Source organism: Pavona decussata, unplaced genomic scaffold (genome assembly GCF_977016875.1).
Source record: "Pavona decussata unplaced genomic scaffold, jaPavDecu1.1 SCAFFOLD_32, whole genome shotgun sequence".
In the NCBI taxonomy this organism is placed as follows: Eukaryota; Metazoa; Cnidaria; class Anthozoa; order Scleractinia; family Agariciidae; genus Pavona; species Pavona decussata.
Window position 1 is genome coordinate 3,171,557 of NW_028145455.1, and position 23,711 is coordinate 3,195,267.

At 40.2% G+C, this 23,711-nt stretch overlaps 3 protein-coding genes across 4 annotated transcripts in view; 1 reads left to right on the plus strand and 2 right to left on the minus strand.

The window, feature by feature from the left end:
• Nucleotides 1-472: 472 nt before the first annotated feature.
• On the minus strand, nt 473-2,115 carry LOC146484668 (uncharacterized). Its single transcript, XM_085104528.1, has one exon. The coding sequence runs from the start codon at nt 1,803-1,805 to the stop codon at nt 657-659; it is 1,149 nt and encodes a 382-aa protein (XP_084960654.1). The 5' UTR covers nt 1,806-2,115; the 3' UTR covers nt 473-656.
• Nucleotides 2,116-6,487: 4,372 nt separating this feature from the next.
• Nucleotides 6,488-15,207, minus strand: LOC146484669 (uncharacterized). 2 transcript variants are annotated; one of them, XM_085104529.1, is made up of 6 exons: nt 15,059-15,193; nt 12,786-12,902; nt 12,157-12,273; nt 9,973-10,089; nt 8,714-9,175; nt 6,488-7,560 (listed from the first exon to the last, which is right to left on the minus strand). In XM_085104529.1, the coding sequence occupies exons 1-6, from the start codon at nt 15,129-15,131 to the stop codon at nt 7,328-7,330; spliced, it is 1,119 nt and encodes a 372-aa protein (XP_084960655.1). In that variant the 5' UTR covers nt 15,132-15,193; the 3' UTR covers nt 6,488-7,327. The 2 variants fall into 2 exon arrangements, with proteins under 2 accessions (XP_084960655.1, XP_084960656.1); XM_085104530.1 differs by lacking the exon at nt 9,973-10,089 and having other exon boundaries at nt 6,492-7,560; nt 15,059-15,207.
• A 1,882-nt stretch (nt 15,208-17,089) lies between these two features.
• LOC146484670 (uncharacterized) overlaps nt 17,090-23,711 on the plus strand; it is a 37,811-nt gene continuing 31,189 nt past the window's right edge. The window contains exons 1-4 of the mRNA XM_085104751.1: nt 17,090-18,383; nt 19,061-19,358; nt 20,487-20,637; nt 21,214-22,553. Coding sequence (XP_084960877.1) covers nt 17,097-18,383; nt 19,061-19,358; nt 20,487-20,637; nt 21,214-22,553 — 3,076 coding nt within the window. The 5' untranslated portion in view covers nt 17,090-17,096. The remainder of the gene's footprint in view (nt 18,384-19,060; nt 19,359-20,486; nt 20,638-21,213; nt 22,554-23,711) is intronic.

Sequence of the window (23,711 nt, forward strand, 5' to 3'; positions counted from 1 at the left end):
CCTTTTTATTTGTAAGTGGAAAGACCACCCTACTCACTTCTGAGCAAGAAGGATTTATAGCAAGCACGGCAAGTGCTTACAGGCAGGGTGTAAAGTTCATAACTGATCGATCCAGTCAGCGCTTTACAAATACAGATGTTCACTTGAAATATGATTTTGGAGTATACACTCCAGCTACAACCAAATTTCCAATATTGCCAATGTATACGTTTAATATGTGTTTCACAATAACAGGAAAAAAGCAAACAATGATTAAATTTTCGTCACGTTTTAACTCCGCAAGGTTTGACATTCGAAAACCATTTTGGTAGGCGTCAGAGGAATATTTCACACACATTGTTGTTTCTAAGCAACCCTACTATATCCTGTACATCACGCAATTTTTGCTTAGCCCACCACCGGACATTAAAACTGGGTGCAAATCAATAATATACGCTCATTTCTTTTATTTTATTTTATTTTATTTTATTTATTTTATTTTTTTTATATCTTCACCACTTTTAAATTTAGTTAACCAATAGAAGTGGCTAGCAACTCTACTAACAGCACAACAATGAATACGCAATTAGATAATGTATTTCTAAATATATCTGAATTTATTTACGGCTCTATAATTATAACTACTAAATGTTTCTGTATATGTATTTTTAGGAACGCTATGAGTTAATTTTTACGAGTTTCTTCAGTAACTCGTCATTTTTCAATTTCTCTAAGTTCTTTTGCTTCGTCAGCAGTTTGTCTTGCCTTTGAAGTTCTTTAATGTATTCTACAGCTGATCTGAGAACGACTATCTTCGCAACTTTCTGTCTTTTGTCGATATCTGGAATACATTGTCGTAGTTTATCGTATTTGGAATTCATTTCACTGCGCCGTTTCCTCTCGAGCTTGTTCCTGAAACCTAATATTTCACCGCGATTTGTCTCGATTTCTTTTCTCCCCTCCCTTTTCTTTCTTCCTTCTAAAGAATTTAACTGCTCTCCAAAGTTACAATCTCCTTCCGTTTTCAACTCGAAATAATCATCATCATTTATATCCACAAATACGTCGTCATTGTTTACATGGAAGTTGTCTCTAGTTGAATTAATATCGCTGTCCTCTTCTTCGATTTCTTCTTTAAGCTTTCCTCTTTCAAAGCTTCTCACGGATTTATTGTCAGTTTGATTTTCTTCTACACTAGGGAATTCGAAAACCGTTGTGTTAATTGCGCGTTCGAGGCGTTCCAGTGTTGCTGCTGGGGTGAAATTCTCGGGAAGGTAAATGGAAAGATCTTCAGATGGATTTCGACCGAACGGACTGATAATCATCATCGCCAACGGGCTCACAGGTGCACTAACACGATGAGCTGGACTTTTTACAAGCGGAGAAAACTGAAATGTCGGAGTACGCAGTGGTTCTGTAGAGGTACATGTTGATATTGCTAAAATCGGTGTAATTCGCAGGTTAGGACTCTGCGAAAGGCTTTGATGACTATCATCTTCATCCGTTCGTTCTCGAGTGGAAGGAATGCTGTTGTTTCCCACTGGATCCATTTTCGCGCGGTTTTCTCGGCACTTCACGGCACACGATTCACGATACGAGCTCGGAGAATCCCCTTCAAAAGCGTTGTCGTTTTGGGGAACTACTTGCAAGTTGTCGTCGTCGTATTTCTTCGATAGAGAACGCATTACTTTTTCTTGTAACTGCGATAACGTGATTTGGCTGCATCGATATATTCCGTTCGTCTGAACCTCAACGGGCCATTCCGAAGACATCGCGTTCAACATTTGAGGAAAAGAAAACATTGCATCTGCATCTTCATAAGCCATGGCAAATAATAGCAACTTTTGCCAAATTTTCTGCACCCTAAAATATCCCGAATCTGACCAATTTAGGCTGTAGCATCCACTTCGGATGTCGGACGCTTGAACTTATCTCAAAACGTCTGTATTTTGCTGTGTATATATAAAAGACAAACCAGGAATTTGTTTACGAAGAGATTCGTTGAAGAACAATAGAGCTACCTGTTATCGGTCAGCCACACATACGTCATTGCCTTGTTTAAATCAGTAGCTATCAATCCATATATAATTCTGCTACACTGAAGCTATATTTTGCATAACATGGCCCGTCAAGAATTTCCGTGCAAATACAGATAAGCTATTAGCGTTTCTCTCCTAAAATAACGGAAAACGATAACTTTTCTGGATAGTCAATAATTCTAGAAAATTTTTCATCTTTTTACGTTTGTCAAATTTATGTTTGCTAGCAAACACCTGTTAAAACCCGAACGTTCTATGAATTTTCTAGATCTTAGTTGCCATGGAAACCTTTGAGCATTGACAAGAAGAAACTCCCTGAAGCGCAAGAAAAATATATTTTAAGACAAATTTTCGAAAACGAAGCTTTTTCGTAGCATTTTGGGACAATTTCAGTATAATGTTGTTTTCATAAATATCTAAACTAAAAGAAATTCTTTTTGAATCGAAACGTCTCGTAATCTTAATAATTGATGACTCCAAGAGTCCGCATAGCCGCATATAACAACATGAATGAGTTGGCAAAGGGGCCGGCCGAAGAATAATAATTGAATATTTTTATTTACTTATTTCCAAAAAGAAAAATGCAAATTAAAGATACTAAGCAAAAGATCCCACTGACCAAATTTGATTGATGTACTGTGCAAAGGCAGAAAGCTCCTATTGGCTTCCTTGTTTCAGTTATTTTTCACACCTGCTGACCAAGCCCGAACAAACATGTATTTAAATTTAAAAATAATTCTTTACGCCCATGCTTGCGGAGATCGTTCGGAATAATTTTGGATCTAATAGACGCAACATTTAGAGAGAAAGCCATTAGGATAATTATAGGGACAAATTTTGTTCAGTCTGAGAATAATAGGCCAAAAACATCTGAGGCAAAAAAAAAATTACGGTTATTACATTCACGCTAGAGATTCCAGATGTTCAACGAGCTGATAACTTTATCTAGCGGATAAGTCTCTATCCAGCGGATAAAATGTGTTGGTACGAGTACATTTTATTCGCTGGATAGCGATTTATCCACTGGAGAGCGGTATCCGCTCTTTCAACAACCGATGCCAGGATTATTAAATTCAAGAATTTTTTCCTGGGTTTTCCATCGATTAATCCAGTTATGCTGCATTGGCGGCGAGCAAAAGCTTTCGTTGGCCTACAGCATTAACACAAGGTCGAAAAATCAACGGTCAAAAATAATTGAAATTAGGTGAGTTTTGGTCTCATTCGTCCAAAACCGTTGCACTTAATGATGTAAGAAACTCGAATGTGGTTGGCTAGTGGCCTCCTAAGCAAAATTTTTCAGTGAAATTTATTGCGTCGACGAAGAAGACGCTTCCTAATCGAGTCGTCCCAATACTGTCCATCATGCTCAGCGCGCGTGTTCCTTAGCGCAAAAAATCGAGAAAATATGTCGGTGCAAAATCGCACCGTCACAACACAGGCGTCCCAAGCTCACGTTTAGAGAAAGCGAAAAATTAATTATCTATTTATTCATATATGCGTCACGGCTGTGTGAGTTGGAACGTGACCTTTCATCTTACGCGGTGTTAGGTAACATGAGAACCGTTGAGAATTTGAGCGCTTTGTAAGACGTTGTATGGGGAATAAAATATCGTTCATTTAGAACGCTTAATACATTAAAATATCCTCGATTTTTACGTAAGATGATTAAAAAAAACTCACCTCTTGTGTGTCCGTTGTGCTTTTTCGTTATTTTCGCTGTTTTAGGCTTTTTATGCCACCACTATTCTCTCCTTCATAAGACGGAGTCAAGGCAGCACAGCCGGGTTTCGACCGTTTCCAACTCGGAGGCGGTTTACGTCCAGAAAATCCATCCGATCGGAATTTTTTTCGCCCACAGTTAAAGCTCTATGATCCTTGCACCCGCAAAAATGTCTCTTCTTTGAAAATCCTCGCGCATTACGCTGAAGATGAGCATTTTCCACCGCAGATTCCACGATCGCTCCTTTCTGCGGCACCGTGTGATTTTGTGATCGCTCACGGCCGCGGAAGAAGCTTGGGTCCAAGGTCAAATTTCGCGCTACCCAGGGTGGTACAGTCAATTAGTGAATGATTTTCCAGTAATCAGATACCTATGTTATGCGCACAGGATTCTGGGATCCCAGGGGGCAAACATTGCTAGTCGCCAGAAAGAAATGTATGACATAAAGTTGTTTCTTCGTCAAAAACAGTGATTTCGGGCAAAAAATAACGCATTTTCGCCGTGATTTTGTGAGAAGCGGAGGTGACAAATGTTGGTGCGTGGAAATTGTAAGATTTTGTGATATAACTGGGATGAAATCTATCGATAAATGCGAAATGTTGATTGTGCAATCTACTGAATCTACACCAAGTAATGGTGCCCAATATAGTCTCGAAATAATACAAACGTAGGTATTAATTTGAGGGGATTGACTCAATAAAGCCCTTTCAGTTGTAATTGTATGTGTGCCGCTAAAACAACCTATGCCAGGTGGTAATCACTGTGCTATATGAGGTGTCAAGCCTTCGCGCTCACGTGCGTGGTTTAGTTTTGCCCTCACGGGTATATCTTTTTGAGAACACCCTCTTATTTATGAAATGAGCGGTGTCCCCCGTAAATTTTCTTTAAGAGCTTGATTTTCTTCTTATTAAATGCCATTTATGGTTTGTAAGATTTGCGTGATGGTCACTGTCGCATGCTTTGTATTTTGATCTCAAAGGTCATTTCTGGGTTATGCGTATCGTTTATTAGAACTCTTGTTGTTTCTGTTTAGCGACTGCCGTTCTTATGTACTTTGTGGCATTTGGTTCAGGTTTGGTATGGCCCATTTCAGTGCATCCGGTGACAGTATAGCCTCTGTTTTTATCACTATAAGGATAGGATTTGAACGATGTACATGTATGAATCTTGCAGCTTTTGTGTTGCTGAGCCCGGCTATTTGCTTTTGCGGTTGTCGCAAGATGTTATGTTTCTTATCACGGCTATCTGTCTTTTGATCCTTTCTTTATCATTGTAGCTTAATTGTTTGAAAGCTATGCAATGCGTTAAATTGAGGGCTTAAGTCCTCTTTAGTCACGGTTGTGTTTTTGTTAATATCGCTTCGCCGATCGGCTCTGTAACTGTGAGGTTTGTGTAGTGGGAGCTTTAGTATTTTCCTCCTGTGTTTTGATTACGCCACAGAATGATTAGACAATTATCCTGAGTTAGCATTCTCGTTGCTCTGGCCAGGGGAGATTTCCCCGTGTTAACTATCACTGGTTTCAACCCTCCACAGCGCAATAACTCGGTAATTTCCATCCGCCCTCGCACAATAATTTTTCTCCTTGTTTGGGTAAAATTTCAGCAGCCATGAAGTTATAACTCACGTACGTAACTAAAAAGAAAACAATCTCGACACACATAATTACAACTGAAAAGCTTTATTGAGCCAATCCCCTCAAATTTACACCTAAACTGCCTAAGTTTGTACTTTTTCAATACAATAACTTGATGTAGATTCAGTAGATTTCACAATCAACCTTAAGCAAGAGTGTTTATCGATAGATTTTATCGCATTAACCACACAAAAACTTACAATTTCCACGCACAAACATTAGTCACCTCCGCTTCTCACGAAATCACGGCGAAAATGCGTTACTCTTTGTTCAAAACCACTGCTTTTGACAAAGAAACAACTTTACGCCATACATTTCTTTCTAGCGACTAGCAATGTTTGCCCCCTGGCGATCGCAAAATCCTTTGCGCATACATGGGTCTCTGATTACTGGAAAATCATTCGTTGGAAACGGTCGAAACCCGGCTGTGCTGCCTTGACTCCGTCTTATGAAGGAGAGAACAGTGGTAACAAAACTGGGTAAGCTTTCTGCGCCAAAACCAATGCAAAGCTTTCTTTTTCTGGCTAGGTCACTTGCACTCGGAGCATTTCAAACGTCAAGTATGGTTAGTACTTCTTTGTCTCTCTCTGTACTGCTACTAGCACCCTCAGTCTCAGTCAAATCAACAAGCTCTGCTACTGTCGCCATTTTGAACTCAGTGACAGCAAAAAATGCTGGATTATGGGTAAAACCGCTGACCGATACTGTGAGGGGGGCATTAAAATCGCTAGTGATGAAACTCTTCCAAGTTTCAAGGGGTTTTTTTGTAACAAAATAAGCAAAAAAAAAAACCTTGGAAATATTTTCTAAAATCTCTAAAAAGTAATTTGGCCACCGTAAAAACATTCGAGTGCTGACATTTCGAGCGTTAGCCCATCGAACGAAAGGGCTAACGCTCGAAACGTCAGCACTCGAATGTCTCAGTACGGTGGACAAATTACTTTATCAACTCTCACTGTTGATAAAACCAAATATATATTCGTTATATTAAATGCAAGACAGAGAAGGATTCCAGGGTAGATATCCAGGGAGCTCGTTTTCTCTCTTTTTCAAAGAATACAACTCTCGAAGGGACCGCAATTTTTTACTATCAGAAAACAACTGAATTCCAGCTGTTTACGCTCCCGCTCGTGTCTTCCGTCCTTCCTTCATATCCCCACCTCCGTCCCCCTTATTTGCAAGTCTAGACTAAAATTCCAAGCACAAAAAGAAAAAAAACAAAACAAATGAAACCACCCAGTTTTGAATGCTCGTAATTTAATTCTTTGACAATTTAAATATCTACCTACATCGAATAATTTATGCCACCGTCTTCCTCAGAATGCCAATCAAGGTAACTACTTTGGATCTTAGTAAGTTTTCACATGTATAATATCTTAACTGTTCACCAATAATTCCAACAGTTCCATTCCGTTGCAGTGTGTCGCAAGGAATATGATCGATCTCTTGCTAAACAACCGTCTGCATTTGCATATAAAGAGTGTTCATGTGAGTGTTCCAGCGACTTTGCCGTTAGTTACTTGTGCATGTCCGTTGTTCTCGTCAAAACCTAGAAGAAAAAATGGCCTCCGACAGACAGTTTTATTTCTAAGAGAGGGAAGGCTGTGAACAATTAAAGAAACAAGATTCTTGATAAAAGAACGTGAAGGAAAGAATCAGACATCAGGCCCAGTAAACGTGGAACTAGTTGGGGAAAATTTTTTCCAAATGTTGACCTCCTCCCCCTTCGCAGAAATAAATAATCACGTTCCTTCGTTGTCAATCGTTGCTATTGCAAATACTCGTCATCTAACGATAATGTTTGTGAGACTGCCAGGAAGCCGCCGAAGTGAAGCAGTCCATTGAGTGTCACAATTTTCATTAGTTCAGAACATCAGTTACATGTGATCCATTAACCTAAAATCCGTTCCTTTGACCTGGCCACTGTAATCGATGTAGCACACGCTCCCTTCTTGTCAAGCCACCACACTTGGGTACCTGGCCTTCTCACACAAGGGGCGGATTTCAGCAGCTGTTCCGGAAACCACACACGCGCAGTCCTCTTGCCCGTTTTGATAGCACACCACGGTACGCACGTGCAGCGGTCTTACATTGTTATGACGCAGGCGTCTTCGTTTCAGAAGGAGAACAATGATGGCGAAGAAAAGTCCGGTGGATGAGAGTGAAATGGTGACCCATTCAAAGACATCTAATAAGGAGGAAAATAAACAAAGAGTTAATTAATTAACAACGCAGCCTTGAAGTACACATAATTTACTACACGTTACTGAGAAGGGATCGTCAATTCACCAATGGTCAGTTACTAAAAGACAGTTTAGACGGTGTTTAACAAAACCACGTTCTAAGTCCTTTTCAATTTTGCCAACAATCATATCTGAACATTGTCTACATTGTAACAAGAGGGCTTGCTTCCCAGACTAGAAAACTATTTACCTACTTAAAATAAACCACTTATAAACAGATTTAGAGACCTCCATCTCTATACGCAGTCATGTGGAGAAGACTATCTCCAGATCCCAACTGAATGACCTTGTGTACGAGCGGAGAGGGTTCCATGAAGGAATTAGTGAGCTCAGAGTTAAGGTAAGCCATAGCTTTAAAGGCCTATAACTCCGACTATTTCCGTTTCTTATTTTCGATCTCAGCTCTAAGATTTTCCCTTCCAAACCTAACTGCAAAAATTATATCTTGAATGTTCAGTCCATCTGTAGCAAACGTTCCCTTGTCCTTGTTTTGTAGTTGTTGTTGTTGTTGTTTTTCCTTAAACAGGTCATGCTAAAATTACGTCGAGGGCCGAAATTGTGTTGCGGATCAGAAGCGAAAACGATCCAACGCATCCTCCCCCTCCCCTCCCCTCCACTCCCTCCGCCGCCACATGCCAAACTTACAAACGAATACTAAACAGAAAACCCTATAACAAAAGAGGTTGGAAATTGATCCCTTGAGGTTTCCAAGTGAACATAAAAATGTGCTTCAGGTAGAATTGCTCGTACAATTTTCAGGGCGTTCTCGATTAGTCATACTCGCATAATTTCCGCTCAGTGCTCATTCCCCTCCTTATAATTACAGTGTCGTCCCAAATGCAATCAGAATAGTTAGGGTAGCGAAATACCATGTTTAATGTGGTTAGAATGCGTCATGTGGTCAGTCAGTACCATGTTCCGTGAAATAATTCAGAAAGCGTAGAGAACTCCCATTGACACTCGACTAAAATACACCTATAACGAATCTTGTCAAACTTCAATACAACAATTAAAGGTCTCACTACTAGTTTAAGTTTTGAAAATATCCTGTTGCCGTAATTCCAAAGCGATTCTCCTAAGAAAAAGCCCCTCCCATACCTGTCAGTTTCGTGTCCTTGTCATTTCCTGCACGTGCATGCGCACTTCCTTTCCATTCTCGACTGCACGTCACTTGGTCGCATGCGCACTTGTGTGACCTCTTCACGTCATGCCAACAAGCAATCCACTTCCGGCATTCCTGTGCCGAGCAGTGTGTGATGATAGGAGTTGGTTTTGTGTTCACTGCCACCGTTGAAAGTAGTTTTGCTGACCAAGCTGGAATTTTCTGGTAGTGATAAGGACGTTTGGTTCTTCGTTTGGTACCATTGTCGAAGTTGACGCGTTTTCTTTTGAACTTCTTTGACTTACGCTTCGTAGGGGGAGTGGATTCGGTAGTTTTGTTGTCGCTAGGGTGGTGGGTGAGTGGTTGTGTGGTGATGCTGCTTGTGAGAGTAGGTAGTGGCGTGGTTTCGTTGGCCGAGGAAGTGTCGTCTGTAGCATTTCTGGTTGTTTCGTTCATATCTGTGATCCAAACGACAAGAAAAAAGAAAAAAAAGGGAAAGGGAAAAAAAGACATTAAAGGAAACCTCCACTCTTGAAATAAATAAACGTTAAATCGTTGAAAATACTATTTAATTTTAAATTTCGTTGGAAAACACGGAAATAATATTTCTGTGTCAGACAAAACAGAATTTGATTATCGCCCAATTTTAATTCTAAATTTCCCGGGCGCCGCCATCTTGGATTTCATGACGTAATATGGTTCTGCTGAATAACAATAGCAGCAACCGTATGACGTCATAAAATCCAACATGTCGGCGCCCAGGAAATTTAAAATCGAAAATAGGTGATAATCACATCTACATTTTAGCACACTTGAATGTTACTTCTATTTTTTAAACTAAAATTTAGATTTTAGACACTATTTCCGACAATTTACCATCAATTTGTTGTTAGAGTGGAGGTTCCCATAAAAAAACATCCACACATGCAATGGGATTAATTGCAAGAAATCCGATGGAGGCATCTTGAGGTTTTGGACAACTTACGCCACGACTTTCAAATCGAGTTAGTAACTATAGATGTCACGCAGACGAAGGAATGAATTCGCCACATATATTATGTGAACGTCTACGCGCATGTCATGTGTCACAAGATGACCAATTTTGTTTCAACTTGCTAGGAAAACCAGTAGGAAAACAAATGTGGACATTCTTACCAGAAAAATGAAAAAAAAAAAAAAAAACAGACAGACATACAGGCAGACAGACGACAGAAAGACAAATACAACAGTGGGTTTGACCGGTTTTCCTACTCACCGCAGTTGATCTCATCCTCGCGATCCTCGCAGTGAAATTCACCATCACAACGAAGCAGTTTGCTGATGCATTTATTGGTATCACACTGGAGCTCATCTTTTGGGCATAAACCATGACCTGAAAATGAAATGGAAAAACACAGTTCAGAGGCATTCCATTAGAATGACAGCAAAACACACCATTGACTCCCAGGGCAAGTGATTGAAGGAGTGAGAGGGAGGAGGGGGAGGGGTACTCAACAAAGTCAAACGTCAGTTCACAAGTTATCCCTCACGGTGTAGTTTTGAAATTCGGGCGGGCATCAATAAAACCCGGAAGAGTGACCATTGAGATAAAAGCTACCGCATCATCAGTGTTATTATTATCTTTATAAATACAGTGTTTTGTGTTTGTGAAGTTGTACAATGAGCACGGTTCCAACCAGTTGAGCCTGTGGACAATTTCCTACTGTGTTGTGATTCATTTGACTATTATTGAGCTGTGCAGTTGCTCGTAGGATATTTTTTTATATTCTGTTCGAGGTGGTTCCTGTTGCTTGAGTCTCGGTTGATCAATTCCTACAGCGAAACCTTTGACAGAGCAACGGACGAATTGTACCTTTTCCACAGTTTGGCCAGAACATTACGCTTGCGTATAGCAGATTACTTCCCCCGATATAAATCGACTGGTTTGAAACTTGTCGGTAGACTACTGAGGCGAATCTTTGTGGCTCGACGTTACTTTCATGATGAGACCGCGGAAGTACTTTGCTGCGCATGCGTTAATTGCAGTTTGCTATGCAGTACGGCAATCCTAGTCTATTATTCATTGTAACTTTCTATGTTCGTTTGTCGTGGTAAAGGTGGTCATTATTTGAGTCGGGATGAAACCTTTAAATGTGGCGACAATTTAAATGAAACTGATCAAGCTTTACTTTCCTGACGGTCCTTGCTGCCTTTGATTTGACAACATCAGCATGCGATCGTAAACGAAAACTTTTGATCAGTTTAAAACCTGCTACAGGAGACGCCTTTTCCGTCATTTGTTTCACCCGCGACGAAAAAAGCTCTTTCCGCAATGGGCGATCTAGAAAAAAAAAAGGCCTAAAAAGGCGTCTAATCTGCTACTCTGGCACAAGCTATTGACCAAGTGCTTTCCTGCTATCATGCTGCTTGTTTCCGTTTAATTAAATACTTGTTTTGTTTGTGGCAAGATTTCCACACAGCCCCATTTATTATGAATACAATTTTGCAACTCAAACTCTACTCATAATATTCACCGTTTTTGGGCGAGGGTTAGTATATATGACTGGTAGTGCATGTATAATTAATGTATTGGGGTTGGCTGAAATTTTTCTATTTTAGGTTTTTCGGACATTCTAAATTTAACTTTGCCTTGTTTAGTTCTAGTTTTCCTTTCCTATTTTTATCTCGCAAACTCTCGATGTGTAAGCCAACTGATAAATTTCTTGCTCTCTCGTGACCTAGCACCGTTGAACATGCACCTGCACAAACTCAGAAATCACACTTCAACAAAGAATGCTCCTCGTGCGAGTCACATATAGGTGTTCCGAAGAATTCACATTAATATTGAAGTGTACATGGATACATAAACCGGTGAATTTAATATCATAAGTTATAAAATACAATCAGTCAAATAAAATCAATCTCAATTTTCAACTCCGTTTCTACAAAAAATGGCCCTCGCAACAACGCGGTGTTTTCTAACCTTTACATTTTGCTTGTTCAAAATTGTTCAACTATTTTAAACTAAAATTTAGAATTTAAACACTATTTCCGACAATTTACCATCAATTTGTTGTCAGAGTGGAGGTTCCCATAAAAAAACATCCACACATGCAATGGGATTAATTGCAAGAAATCCGATGGAGGCATCTTGAGGTTTTGGACAACTTTCGCCACGACTTTCAAATCGAGTTAGTAACTATAGATGTCACGCAGACGAAGGAATGAATTCGCCACATAAATTATGTGGACGTCTACGCGCATGTCATGTGTCACAAGATGACCAATTTTGTTTCAACTTGCTAGGAAAACCAGTAGGAAAACAAATGTGGACATTCTTACCAGAAAAATGAAAAAAAAAACAAAAAAAAAAAAACAAAAAAAAAACAGACAGAGAGACAGGCAGACAGACGACAGAAAGACACATACAACAGTGGGTTTGACCGGTTTTTCTACTCACCGCAGTTGATCTCATCCTTGCGATCCTCGCAGTGAAATTCACCATCACATCGAAGCAGTTTGCTGATGCATTTATTGGTATCACACTGGAGCTCATCTTTTGGGCATAAACCATGACCTGAAAATGTAATGGAAAAACACAGTTCAGAGGCATTCCATTAGAAAGACAGCAAAACACACCATTGACTCCCGGGGCAAGTGATTGAATGTAGAATTTAGACACTATTTCCGACAATTTACCATCAATTTGTTGTCAGAGTGGAGGTTCCCATAAAAAAACATCCACACATGCAATGGGATTAATTGCAAGAAATCCGATGGAGGCGTCTTGAGGTTTTGGACAACTTACGCCACGACTTTCAAATCGAGTTAGTAACTATAGATGTCACGCAGACGAAGGAATGAATTCGCCACATAAATTATGTGAACATCTACGCGCATGTCACGTGTCACAAGATGACCAATTTTGTTTCAACTTGCTAGGAAAACCAGTAGGAAAACCAAATGTGGACATTCTTACCAGAAAAATGAAAAAAAAAAAAAAAAAAAAAAAAAAACAGACAGACAGACAGGCAGACAGACGACAGAAAGACAAATACAACAGTGGGTTTGACCGGTTTTCCTACTCACCGCAGTTGATCTCATCCTTGCGATCCTCGCAGTGAAATTCACCATCACAACGAAGCAGTTTGCTGATGCATTTATTGGTATCACACTGGAGCTCATCTTTTGGGCATAAACCATGACCTGAAAATGTAATGGAAAAACACAGTTCAGAGGCATTCCATTAGAATGACAGCAAAACACACCATTGACTCCCAGGGCAAGTGATTGAAGGAGTGAGAGGGAGGAGGGGGAGGGGTACTCAACAAAGTCAAACGTCAGTTCACAAGTTATCACTGACGGTGTAGTTTTGAAATTCGGGCGGGCATCAATAAAACCCGGAAGAGTGACCATTGAGATAAAAGCTACCGCATCATCAGTGTTATTATTATCTTTATAAATACAGTGTTTTGTGTTTGTGAAGTTGTACAATGAGCACGGTTCCAACCAGTTGAGCCTGTGGACAATTTCCTAATGTGTTGTGATTCATTTGACTATTATTGAGCTGTGCAGTTGCTCGTAGGATATTTTTTTGTATTCTGTTCGAGGTGGTTCCTGTTGCTTGAGTCTCGGTTGATCAATTCCTACAGCGAAACCTTTGACAGAGCAACGGACGAATTGTACCTTTTCCACAGTTTGGCCAGAACATTACGCTTGCGCATAGCAGATTACTTCCCCCGATATAAATCGACGTAGAACAAGTAACTGGTTTGAAACTTGTCGGTAGACTACTGAGGCGAATCTTTGTGGCTCGAAGTTACTTTCATGATGAGACCGCGGAAGTACTTCGCTGCGCATGCGTTAATTGCAGTTTGCTATGCAGTACGGCAATCCTAGTCTATTATTCATTGTAACTTTCTATGTTCGTTTGTCGTGGTAAAGGCGGTCATTATTTGAGTCGGGATGAAACCTTTAAATGTGGCGACAATTTAAATGAAACTGATCAAGCTTTACTTTCCTGACGGTCCTTGCTGCCTTTGATTTGACAACATCAGCATGCTATCGTAAACGAAAACTTTTGATCAGTTTAAAACCTGCTACAGGAGACGCCTTTTCCGTCATTTGTTTCACCCGCGACGAAAAAAGCTCTTTCCGCAATGGACGATCTAGAAAAAAAAAAGGCCTAAAAAGGCGTCTAATCTGCTACTCTGGCACAAGCTATTGACCAAGTGCTTTCCTGCTATCATGCTGCTTGTTTCCGTTTAATTGTCAAATACTTGTTTTGTTTGTGGCAAGATTTCCACACAGCCCCATTTATTATGAATACAATTTTGCAACTCAAACTCTATTCATAATATTCACCGTTTTTGGACGAGGGTTAGTATATATGACTGGTAGTGCATGTATAATTAATGTATTGGGGTCGGCTGAAATTTTTCTATTTTAGGTTTTTCGGACATTCTAAATTAAATTTAACTTTGCCTTGTTTAGTTCTAGTTTTCCTTTCCTATTTTTATCTCGCAAACTCTCGATGTGTAAGCCAACTGATAAATTTCTTGCTCTCTCGTGACCTAGCACCGTTGAACATGCACCTGCACAATCTCAGAAATCACACTTCAACAAAGAATGCTCCTCGTGCGAGTCACATATAGGTGTTCCGAAGAATTCACATTTATATTGAAGTGTACATGGATACATAAACCGGTGAATTTAATATCATAAGTTATAAAATACAATCAGTCAAATAAAATCAATCTCAATTTTCAACTCCGTTTCTACAAAAGATGGCCCTCGCAACAACGCAGTGTTTTTCTAACCTTTGCATTTTGCTTGTTCAAAATTGTTCAACTAAAGTTCTATATCTTCTATCCTAAAGGTTCCTTAACAATTTAAAAAGGGTCATTGTCTTCGTTGGGGCCCGTGAAAGTACAACGTACCAGACGTATCTTCACCTTCGTGAACGTTGATCGATCTTAGCTAAAACGTCCTTGCAACAAATAAACCACACCCTGAGAACAACTAATCAGATTTAAATTGGTGCGTTTCCCACGGTGTCTGCATGAGCGACTGGCTCGTCACTGCCGTAAACTTGAGTATTTCGATGATATCATCCGGTAACCAATCAATACTGCCGGAGATCGTTTCGAAGCCAGCTTCATTGTTACCGTAGCGTATCGCCGGTGTAATGAGACCGTTTGTACCGACATTAGCAGCGTACTGAAACTTCTCAACTCTCAGTAAGGTAATTCACGCAGAAATAAAGTAAAAAATCTCGATGGCTCGGTAACTTCGTGTCAAACAAATAACAAATCGCAAACAGCTGTGACTATTTCATAAAGCTGAACGGCATATGCACTCACCGGTAGAGAAGTTTGACATCGACAGGCAGAAGACCAGAGCACAAAGACGAGTGAGTGCAGTGCAGCCGAACATTGTTTGTCCTTCTTCCTAATCTGACGGACAACGAAGGGTTGGGTGCGACACTGACTGTGCGGTGAAGCAAAAGCTTGCCGTCCACAAGAAACAAGCTGTTTTATGCACATTAAAATCCTATGGGCATTGGAAATTTCTTCACAATGCTACGATAAAAAATTTCTGTCGTGATCAAACCACAGTTGATATTGTTTCATGCAGTCGCCCGACGTATTCGACGGACAAACGTGTAGTAATTAGCATTATAATTTTTAATGCATTCAGTCACTTGCTTTTTTTCGCGGTATTCACATTTTCATCATTTATAAAAATATTCCAGAGCAACGCCTTGTTTAACTTCGAATTTGAGCGATCAAACAGGCGCTGTTGCACCAATAAAGCAATTTTCTTGCAATTTGTCTCGCACGGTCGATGCAAGATTTGTTCATTTCAGGGCATGTTACCGACTAGGGAACGGTTCGTGCAACTTGTGTTTCAAAAAAAATTGCGAGACAAGTTGCAACGAACCGATTAAATTGGCTAGTGTTTCAGGCGCTGTTCAACACCAAGCAACTTGTCTTGCAACTTTGTTGCGCACTTAAGACACAAGTTACACGAAACGTTATGTAGTGTATTAAATATGCCTTGAAGTAAACATCCCTCGCAATAATTTTGTTGCAGTCACTGTTGCACCAAGTAGCAACGACTTCTACTTTGCGCAAAGGGCGAGGTGGCAACAAAATAATTTCATTTCAGGGTATTTTACACTAGGCAACAGTTCGTGCAACTTGTGTCTCAACAAAACTGGGAGACAAATTGCAAGAAAAATTGCCTAGTGTCACAGTGCCTTTAGGGTGCGTTCTTTTTGGAGTATCGTGGACTGAGATGCAATATACGCTGGTCGGGCGGAAGAAGGGGCACCAAGTCTGTTTTCAGTATGAACATTCAATAAGCCCCTGAGGTCTCGGCGGAATCGGAACGGAATACGGTTTACTCAGAATAAAAAGAGTTGCATTCTTTTGGGAAGGTTTTCAGGTTAATATTCTGTGTGTTATGTTATTCTAGACCCGGAATAGGTAAGCCAGAATTGTTTCATTTCAGACAGTAAAGGGAAAACGGCACCAGAGAACGTCGTTTACTTTTGCTTTGTCCTAAATCGTCTTGGGCATCGGTTGAAGCAGAATCAAGTGAAAAAACGGTTACCAGTGGAACAATTAGCAACGTTATTAATACAAAACGGCCTACGGAACGATGTGTTCTGCATACATTTTCATCTGGTCAAAGCAAAGTTTTAATTTTGTTCTCGGCGGAGGCAGGGTTGGAACTTGGTTGGAACAAGCCAGCTCTAATCTCGTATCCAGATCTCACTGGGTGCGCTAGCCGGATTAACCGAGCTGACGCGTAGTATGCAAGACCCCACCTGGATGACAAGCCTGAACCACTTCGGATTCATATATGCAATGGCCGAGTATTATAGCGCATTCTGCTTTACTCTAGGATCTATAATTCGTTTTTGCTATTATTTTGAACAAGGGAAGCCAAATGACTTTGCTCACTCGTTAATGTTGTCTGGCCCAAGCCAAAACAAAATTAAAATAAAAGCGAAGAAGCAAATAGCAAAACAAGCAACAAACAACAACCGAATTCACTCCCCCTCCCCCCTCCCCCCACCCCCCGCCTCTCCATGGGTATTCATTGCAGGGGAACTTGCTTGTGGAAGAAGTACAGGAACACTACTATTTTCGTCTTCTCAAAGCATCTTTTATTTGTAGTTCAATAAAAAAGAAAATGTTACGTTTCCAATCAGTCTGAAATTGTTTAAAGTTGACTGTTGACTGGCAAGAAATTGCACTAGGCGTGTTAAGCAATCTGTCACGCAATGTTTCATCTGTCATGTACTTCGTCACGCACAATCACGCGATTCATGGTGCGATTTTTTTAGTCGCGAGAAACTGGAAAGTAGTTTCAGTTCAGACGCCATCAAGTATGGCGGACGATGATAGTGAAAACGATGTGTCGGCAATTCTATCTCCTCGGATAATATTCATTCGTCTCGGAAAGGATAAATCGAAAGACGCCATTGAAGATGAAATATTCAAGTACATCAGTAAGGTGTTGGAGGAATCCAATGACAATGGGAGCGCGTCGGAGGAAGCTAAAAATATTATCACGTTGCCGGATTTTGCTGGGTGTCGAATACAACAAGTGGCGGTCGGACCCGAGTATGTGGGCCTTCTGTTTGACGATGGACGTGTTGGGAGGTTTAAATGTGTTACGAAAAACATTGATTCTACAAAGAAACCGTGGGGTCCTCAAGGAACCGCAGACGAACCGAGCTTTCAAGTTCAAAGCGATGAAGCCTATGCTCGTCAACTTCAAAACGAGTTTTTGAGTAGTGGAGCGACCACAAGTACTCTCCCCGGCAGATCGCCGGTATTCGCAGGTTCTTCTATTTCTTTTTCTCCTAATAACCAGCTTTCTCGTACTTCGAGTAGATCAGCTTTTGGCAATGGGCTTGTTACTTACCGGACAGCACAGAGGTTTATTCCGTCTGCCATGCCAGCTGCTAATAATAGCATTCCGGCTGCAGTTACACGTGAATCTCAGACGGAAGGAGTTGATCTGGACAAGTCGTCTGGTACCAGCTCGTCACTGGTGGACAACGAGAGTCGTGGTAGCCAAGCAGACGCATCAGTACAAACAAACAGCTCAGCTAAAAGCATGGATCCCAATAATGAAACCACCACCATGGAAAATGCACTACCATCAACTTCAAATAAGACGGAAAAAAATCAAGAAGGAATAACCGAATTTGACAAATCGAAAGCTCAAAATAGTACTAATCAGAAGCAGGAAAACTCTGCAGAAAATATGCCCTTGAATGGCAGATTAGTGTCATCCTCGCAGAGTTCCAACACTCGTCGGTCCGTGTCTTCGCCAACACTTCTTCAAAGGACAGTTTTCACCACAAATTATCCCATCATGAGGCAGTTTTCCACACCCTTTTTGTTCCCAGCAGGTAGTGTTTCAATCCCATTGTATTCCAGTTCTTCAAATGGGCCAATATTTGGGTCAAGGGGATCGTTGCGTCTTGAGCCTCGCGTTGTTAGAGCTCAACTAGCTGAAGCTGGTGCCTTTTCAAGGGGACCTACAACTGCTAGTGCACAGCGACGTGAAGACAGGCCTCCAAACGAGAGTAAGTGCGCAAGCTGTAGTGACGCTGATTTCTGCTATCCAGAGATTGGTGGTGTGGAGTGGCTGGAAGCAGAAAATGTAAGTGAACTAATTAAATTATGGTATCTTATGGAACTGAAACTGAACTTACTCAATTTTCAAACAGCATGTAGAAAAGGCATTTACTGTAGATTTACAGCTGTACAATGTACATTCTGTAATGACAGAACTTTATGTGTTCTCTGCAAATAATTATACTGTAACAGTGGGTGGTAATGGGACCAAGGCATCAAACATCAAAAACAAATATTTTAAATGACTGTATACTTAATGACTAACCTCTCACATACAACTAACAGGAGACAGACCATTTGGCTATGTTCTCACAGTCACTGGGTACTGTGAAACAAGTTCAGCTTCTGGTCAGAGAAGGTCTTGAACTGAAGAGTTCTACATTGCAGGTCTATTTCAAGTCCCGGGCCGGCCGGGGCAAAAAACCAAGGGGCAAAAATCTTTATAATTGATTAGTAATTAAACGTGAATGAACGTTTATGTTAATCCAGGATTAGCTTAATCAGACTTTGAACAACTGGGCCTAGGGCTATTGATTTTCTGTTCAGTTACTGTAGATCAGTTTATGGCCTCCATCTTTGGACAAGAGTCTGTTTAAAAGCATTAATTACTGCAAATCTTTAAATAAGGGAATCCCTTCAAATAAGCACCACCCTTGGTGAAGCACCCCCTCATGGTATTTTCTGTTATTTTGTGTGTCGTAGGGTAGAGAAGTTGTTTTCTCACACATCGCTGCCATGCATTCTGAATTCTTACTGGTTGAGAAAGGAACTGGAATCCTTTATCACTGGCCTTATGAAAGTGATGTAGCATGTGACATTGCCATGGAGATTTCGCCCTCCCAAGAACCAACATACTTGCCATTAGCAAAGCCTCACCCCTTAGGAGAGGCATTAGGTCTGGACTCTGAAGAAGTTTGTCTTCTATCATCATCTAGTGTGCGCTGCTCACTTGTGACAGCAAGTGGAAAGATTTGCACGTTTTATGACAAGCTTCTGAGAGGTGAGATCAGTGTACATGTATTATAATAATTTTACAAGTTCTTAGCCATACAGTGTTTGGGAAGGCACAGTTGTGGTTATTTTATCACTTAGACTTTCAGCCAGAGTTCTGGCCAGAAGATCTGTGGTTAGAGACCAGACTTGTGCATTGTAAACAAGAAACTTTATTTGATGTTGTCTGTCTCTACAGCAGTGTACATGTACATGTATGAGTGGGTATGTGTACTGTCAACAAAATGCTTGAAATTTATGTCCTTCTGGAACTACAGTCATGCAAATGAAAAACTAGATTACATGTACCTAACATAGCTGCTTTGGCAGATATATATTTTTTGTTTCTTTTACAAATGGCTCCCTTGTAAAGCAGCTTCATTGTCATTTCTTTTATCAGTAGTTAGTTTATCAGTAAGGTACTGTAGTTGATTTAGTCTATTTTCCTTTGTGCAGCAGCTTCATTACCATAATGTGAGACAAATGGAAATAAACATCAAACTGGTTTGAAAAGTTTTAAACCAAAACAATTTTGATGAGCCACAACGTGTCCATGAACTGTCTAGCAGTCACACACATTTTTTTCTAGCAGAGTGTATGGACCTAAAACCCTCTTTTTGAACAGTAATCTGGCAATGAAAAGTGTTAATTAGGTTACTACATGATGATACATGTAGTTACCTTTCCATTACTTATTTAGTCTTTGAACTGATGAAAGTAGAAATGAAAATACAGTGTGAGTTTAACAACTTTTTTAACAACAATGTTCAAAACTTTTAATTATAACAAAAGTTAAAGTTAATTTACAAAAGAATGAACTTAATAATATTTACTAACTGCCTGAAATATGTAAGAAGCTAAAAATGTCAGGGAGCCAGATTAAATAATCTAAATTAAATTAAATATTGATAGTGGAGGTAATAATTAGAGGTAATAATTGATGGGTGCTGACTGTGTAATGAAATACCACCAGAGTCACTGGTTACTGCCTGGTGTTGTATTAACTTTTTTCTATAATAATTATTTTCCTCTTACCAAGGTTGGGGTTTAATAACATTTGACTAAATGTACTAGCATTTGTGGGTGTGTACATGAACATCAATGCATGTCTTATTCATTTGAGTCCATTTTTCCCCAGAGTCCAATTGTGGAGACCCTCCAGCTCTCATACAGGAACTCTCTCATCCTACAATGTCATTCCCTGAACTTCAGGGAGAGAAAATTCTGTCCATCAGCTGCAGTGAGTTCTTATCAAGTGTACTGACACAGTCTGGTAAAGTGCTCTGGTGGTAAGTTTTGAGTTTGTGAATTGTATGTGTACAGTACCGCTCAAATGTAAGTTGACAGTCTCAACTCCATGCTCGCAAGAATTGAGTATCGAGGATCGAGTCTAGCATCATTGTGGTTTGAATTTATTTTTGGTTTAAAATTTTTCAAACCAGTTTAATTTTTATTTTCTTTTGTGGAGTATTCATTATGGTAACCATAATCTGAGATAAAGGGAAATATATATCAAACTGGTTTGGAAATTTTTAAGCCAAAGAAAATTACACTGTAACTATGTACATTGTTAGTAGTAGAACCTTGCCCTTCAAGCACCTTACTAACCTACATTGTATAATTGCATTTACGTACATGCAAAATATTGACAGCTCTCCTGTTTCACTCATCAAAGATTGCAGTCTGATTTTTGAAAGCTCAAGGCATACGGAGTTCTTTTTTAGCCAGATTTTAGCCAACTTTTATTCTTATTGTTTGCTTATTTTCCCCTTATTTGAACAAGTAAATTAGTGTTAGGTGTTGTATCAATGTGCAATGGGTTGCCAGTATTTTTATTAATTTTTGTTTGTGTGTATTGCTTGTAGGGGTTTACTACCTGCTGAAGAACGGCAAAACTTCAAACAGAAGCTAAGCAAAGCAACCAGTGAAGCTAGCCACATTAGTGTCAATGACAAAGTCCAGCTACGTCAGCATTTCCCAGGATTCCCTGGTGCTTTGGTGTACAAGTGTTGTGAGATAAGGGGACCCCTGATAGGACGTCTGATGGGCCATGAGTCACCCGAAGGAACCAGTACCACTGTTACAAAAATCAGGGTTGAGCCTTTGAATAACAAGATTGACACTGCTGCTCTGCCATTAACTGAAGAATCCTCTTCAGTGAACACTCCACGAGGAAGGACTGTTGAAGAGGAATTAATCTCAAGTCACCATGATGTTGTGCGATCCTCTAGTCCTCACACCAGTGTAAGAAGAAAGGCTCAGAGCTCCAACAAGACTGTAACCAGTGGCTCAGAAATTTGGGAGGTTAAAGATGTTGTTTTTCTTGAAAGTGAGAACAAACTGTTAGGCACGGTTGCTGCCATTGATGGCCCTCATGTCATTGTCAAGGTAGCAAACGTGATGTCACCCTCAGAGTCGTCGTTAAGGGTGTTCAAAGTCTCTGAATTGGAGTCTGTGCCAAGTGAAGGTGAAACGTCAGATGGAAGTTCTGGTGCCCAGCAGTTACTGACGAGCTCGTTATACAGGGGATGCATTCAGCATACTCCGAAGGGCATCGTCGGCAGTTCAAGCAAACTGGGCAACAAAGAACTGCTTGCTGGCCTCATGCCCGTGGCCATTGCAACCACATCAGTGGGGATTTCTCTAGTTGCCCGGCGTTCTTCTGACAGCAAGGCATTTTTCTTGGGACCCGCCTTGGAACAAGTGATTGACAGTAGCAAAGTTTACACCTGCAGTAGTGATGTGAATGTTTCAAATAATAATGATGATGGCGTCTGTACGATAGAAGCTGAATCCATCAATAGTCGAGAAGCGGCTTTAACACCAACATCTTTAGTAACATCAATTTCTCACAAGAAAATCATTACTGGGAAAAAGAGAAGAAGAAATGATGACGAAGAGGGTGACGATGATGTTTCAATTCCTGCTCAAGATACAATGGCCGGTCTCAAAATTGATGGCCTTCGCCCATGTAATGTTAATTTCTCCAGCCACGGATATCCCTTGCTTCATTCAACAAGTGACTGTGATGTTGTTTTGCTGACTGATATAAATGGCTGTCTGTACCCAAGGCCATATGGTACCAAGCTATCCAACCCAAATGTCGGGGAAATTCCTCCAGTACAAAGTTTTGGTCTTGGAACAAGGCTAGGTCAGGCGCCGGAGGGCAGTTCACCACCTGAAAGGATGTTAATGGTATTTGTAGGTAAGTGTGGTTGCTGTACATTTATCTACACTGTTTTGTCTTTTCTGGTGTTAGACAAGTAAGGTTCAGAAATTGTTAATTACTAACAGTAGAAGTGGTGAGAATGATGTATCATTCAGTAAGTGACACAGACACACTTGAAAAAAAAAATCTGAGTGCTCCTATCAGGAGTCGAACCTACAGTAAGACTTTCCAATTATTAGTTTGGATGCTCTACCACTGAGCTATGGGAGACTCATGGGAGCTAAGGCCATTAAACTAGGTTCATGGGACAAACATCCTGCATACTGCTAGAAGTGGTGTGAAAAATAATATTAATGTGAGTAGCTTCACTCATGTAATGAATGAATCCAAGAACAGGGATATTGGTTGTTTCTTGTGCAACATCTGATTTTGTACATTGTATGCATAGGAATGGGAAGGCCTTCATGTGTTGTTGTCCATTTTGTTGATATTTTGAATTTTTAAGTGTATGATCCTCTATGTTTTACATGACATGTAAAACATGGTGGATTTGTTTCCGCTGCTTTGCACCTCTTTTGCAATGAAAACCTGTGACTATGGACAAGATTTCTGTTTTTATCACAAAACGAAGTGCAAAGTAGTGGATAACACATTGAAGCAACATTTCCTGAAGGAATTCAATGCCACGTGCAAAACCTCTGGTGACACTGAGCTAAAACAACAAAAAGTGGTATAAAAATAATGTCATTTACAAGTACATGTACATGCAGGTCAGTTATGCTCTCCGCCCTTCAATTGTCCAGCACATACATGTAACAATGTAATTGGATACGTGTACATGTAACTACTTTTGTTACTGCGCATCCTTTTCATTGCATCTCAAGATACTCGGGTTTCCTTTGGGTGGTGCCTACATGTACCAATACAAGGATATTTTTGGGTGGTGTGGAGAAAGTGGAACTTAGCAAGTGCTTTCGGTATCCAAAACAAACATTGGGGGTAACCGTGCACATTTTTCAGAGATACATATAATAAAGCTTCAATTTGGACAAAACAAAACAAAAAAAAATGCCATACATTGCTTTGTATTTTACTGCTTTTTAGAATAATTGTTGCTTATTTATCTCTGAAAAATGTGTAGGATTTCAATAGCCCCTGCTAAGATCTGCTTTTCCCGCATAGTCATGAACCACA

What these genes read in the sequence shown, in the direction of transcription:
- LOC146484668 (XM_085104528.1), bottom strand. Translation starts at nt 1,805, where the DNA reads ATGGCTTATGAAGATGCAGATGCAATGTTTTCTTTTCCTCAAATGTTG.
- LOC146484669 (XM_085104529.1), bottom strand. Translation starts at nt 15,131, where the DNA reads ATGTTCGGCTGCACTGCACTCACTCGTCTTTGTGCTCTGGTCTTCTGC. An exon ending in CAAGGATGAGATCAACTGCG is followed by an intron (nt 10,090 to 12,156) that starts GTGAGTAGAAAA and finishes TTTCATTTTCAG; the next exon opens with GTCATGGTTTATGCCCAAAA. An exon ending in CGAGGATGAGATCAACTGCG is followed by an intron (nt 9,176 to 9,972) that starts GTGAGTAGGAAA and finishes TTTGGATCACAG; the next exon opens with ATATGAACGAAACAACCAGA.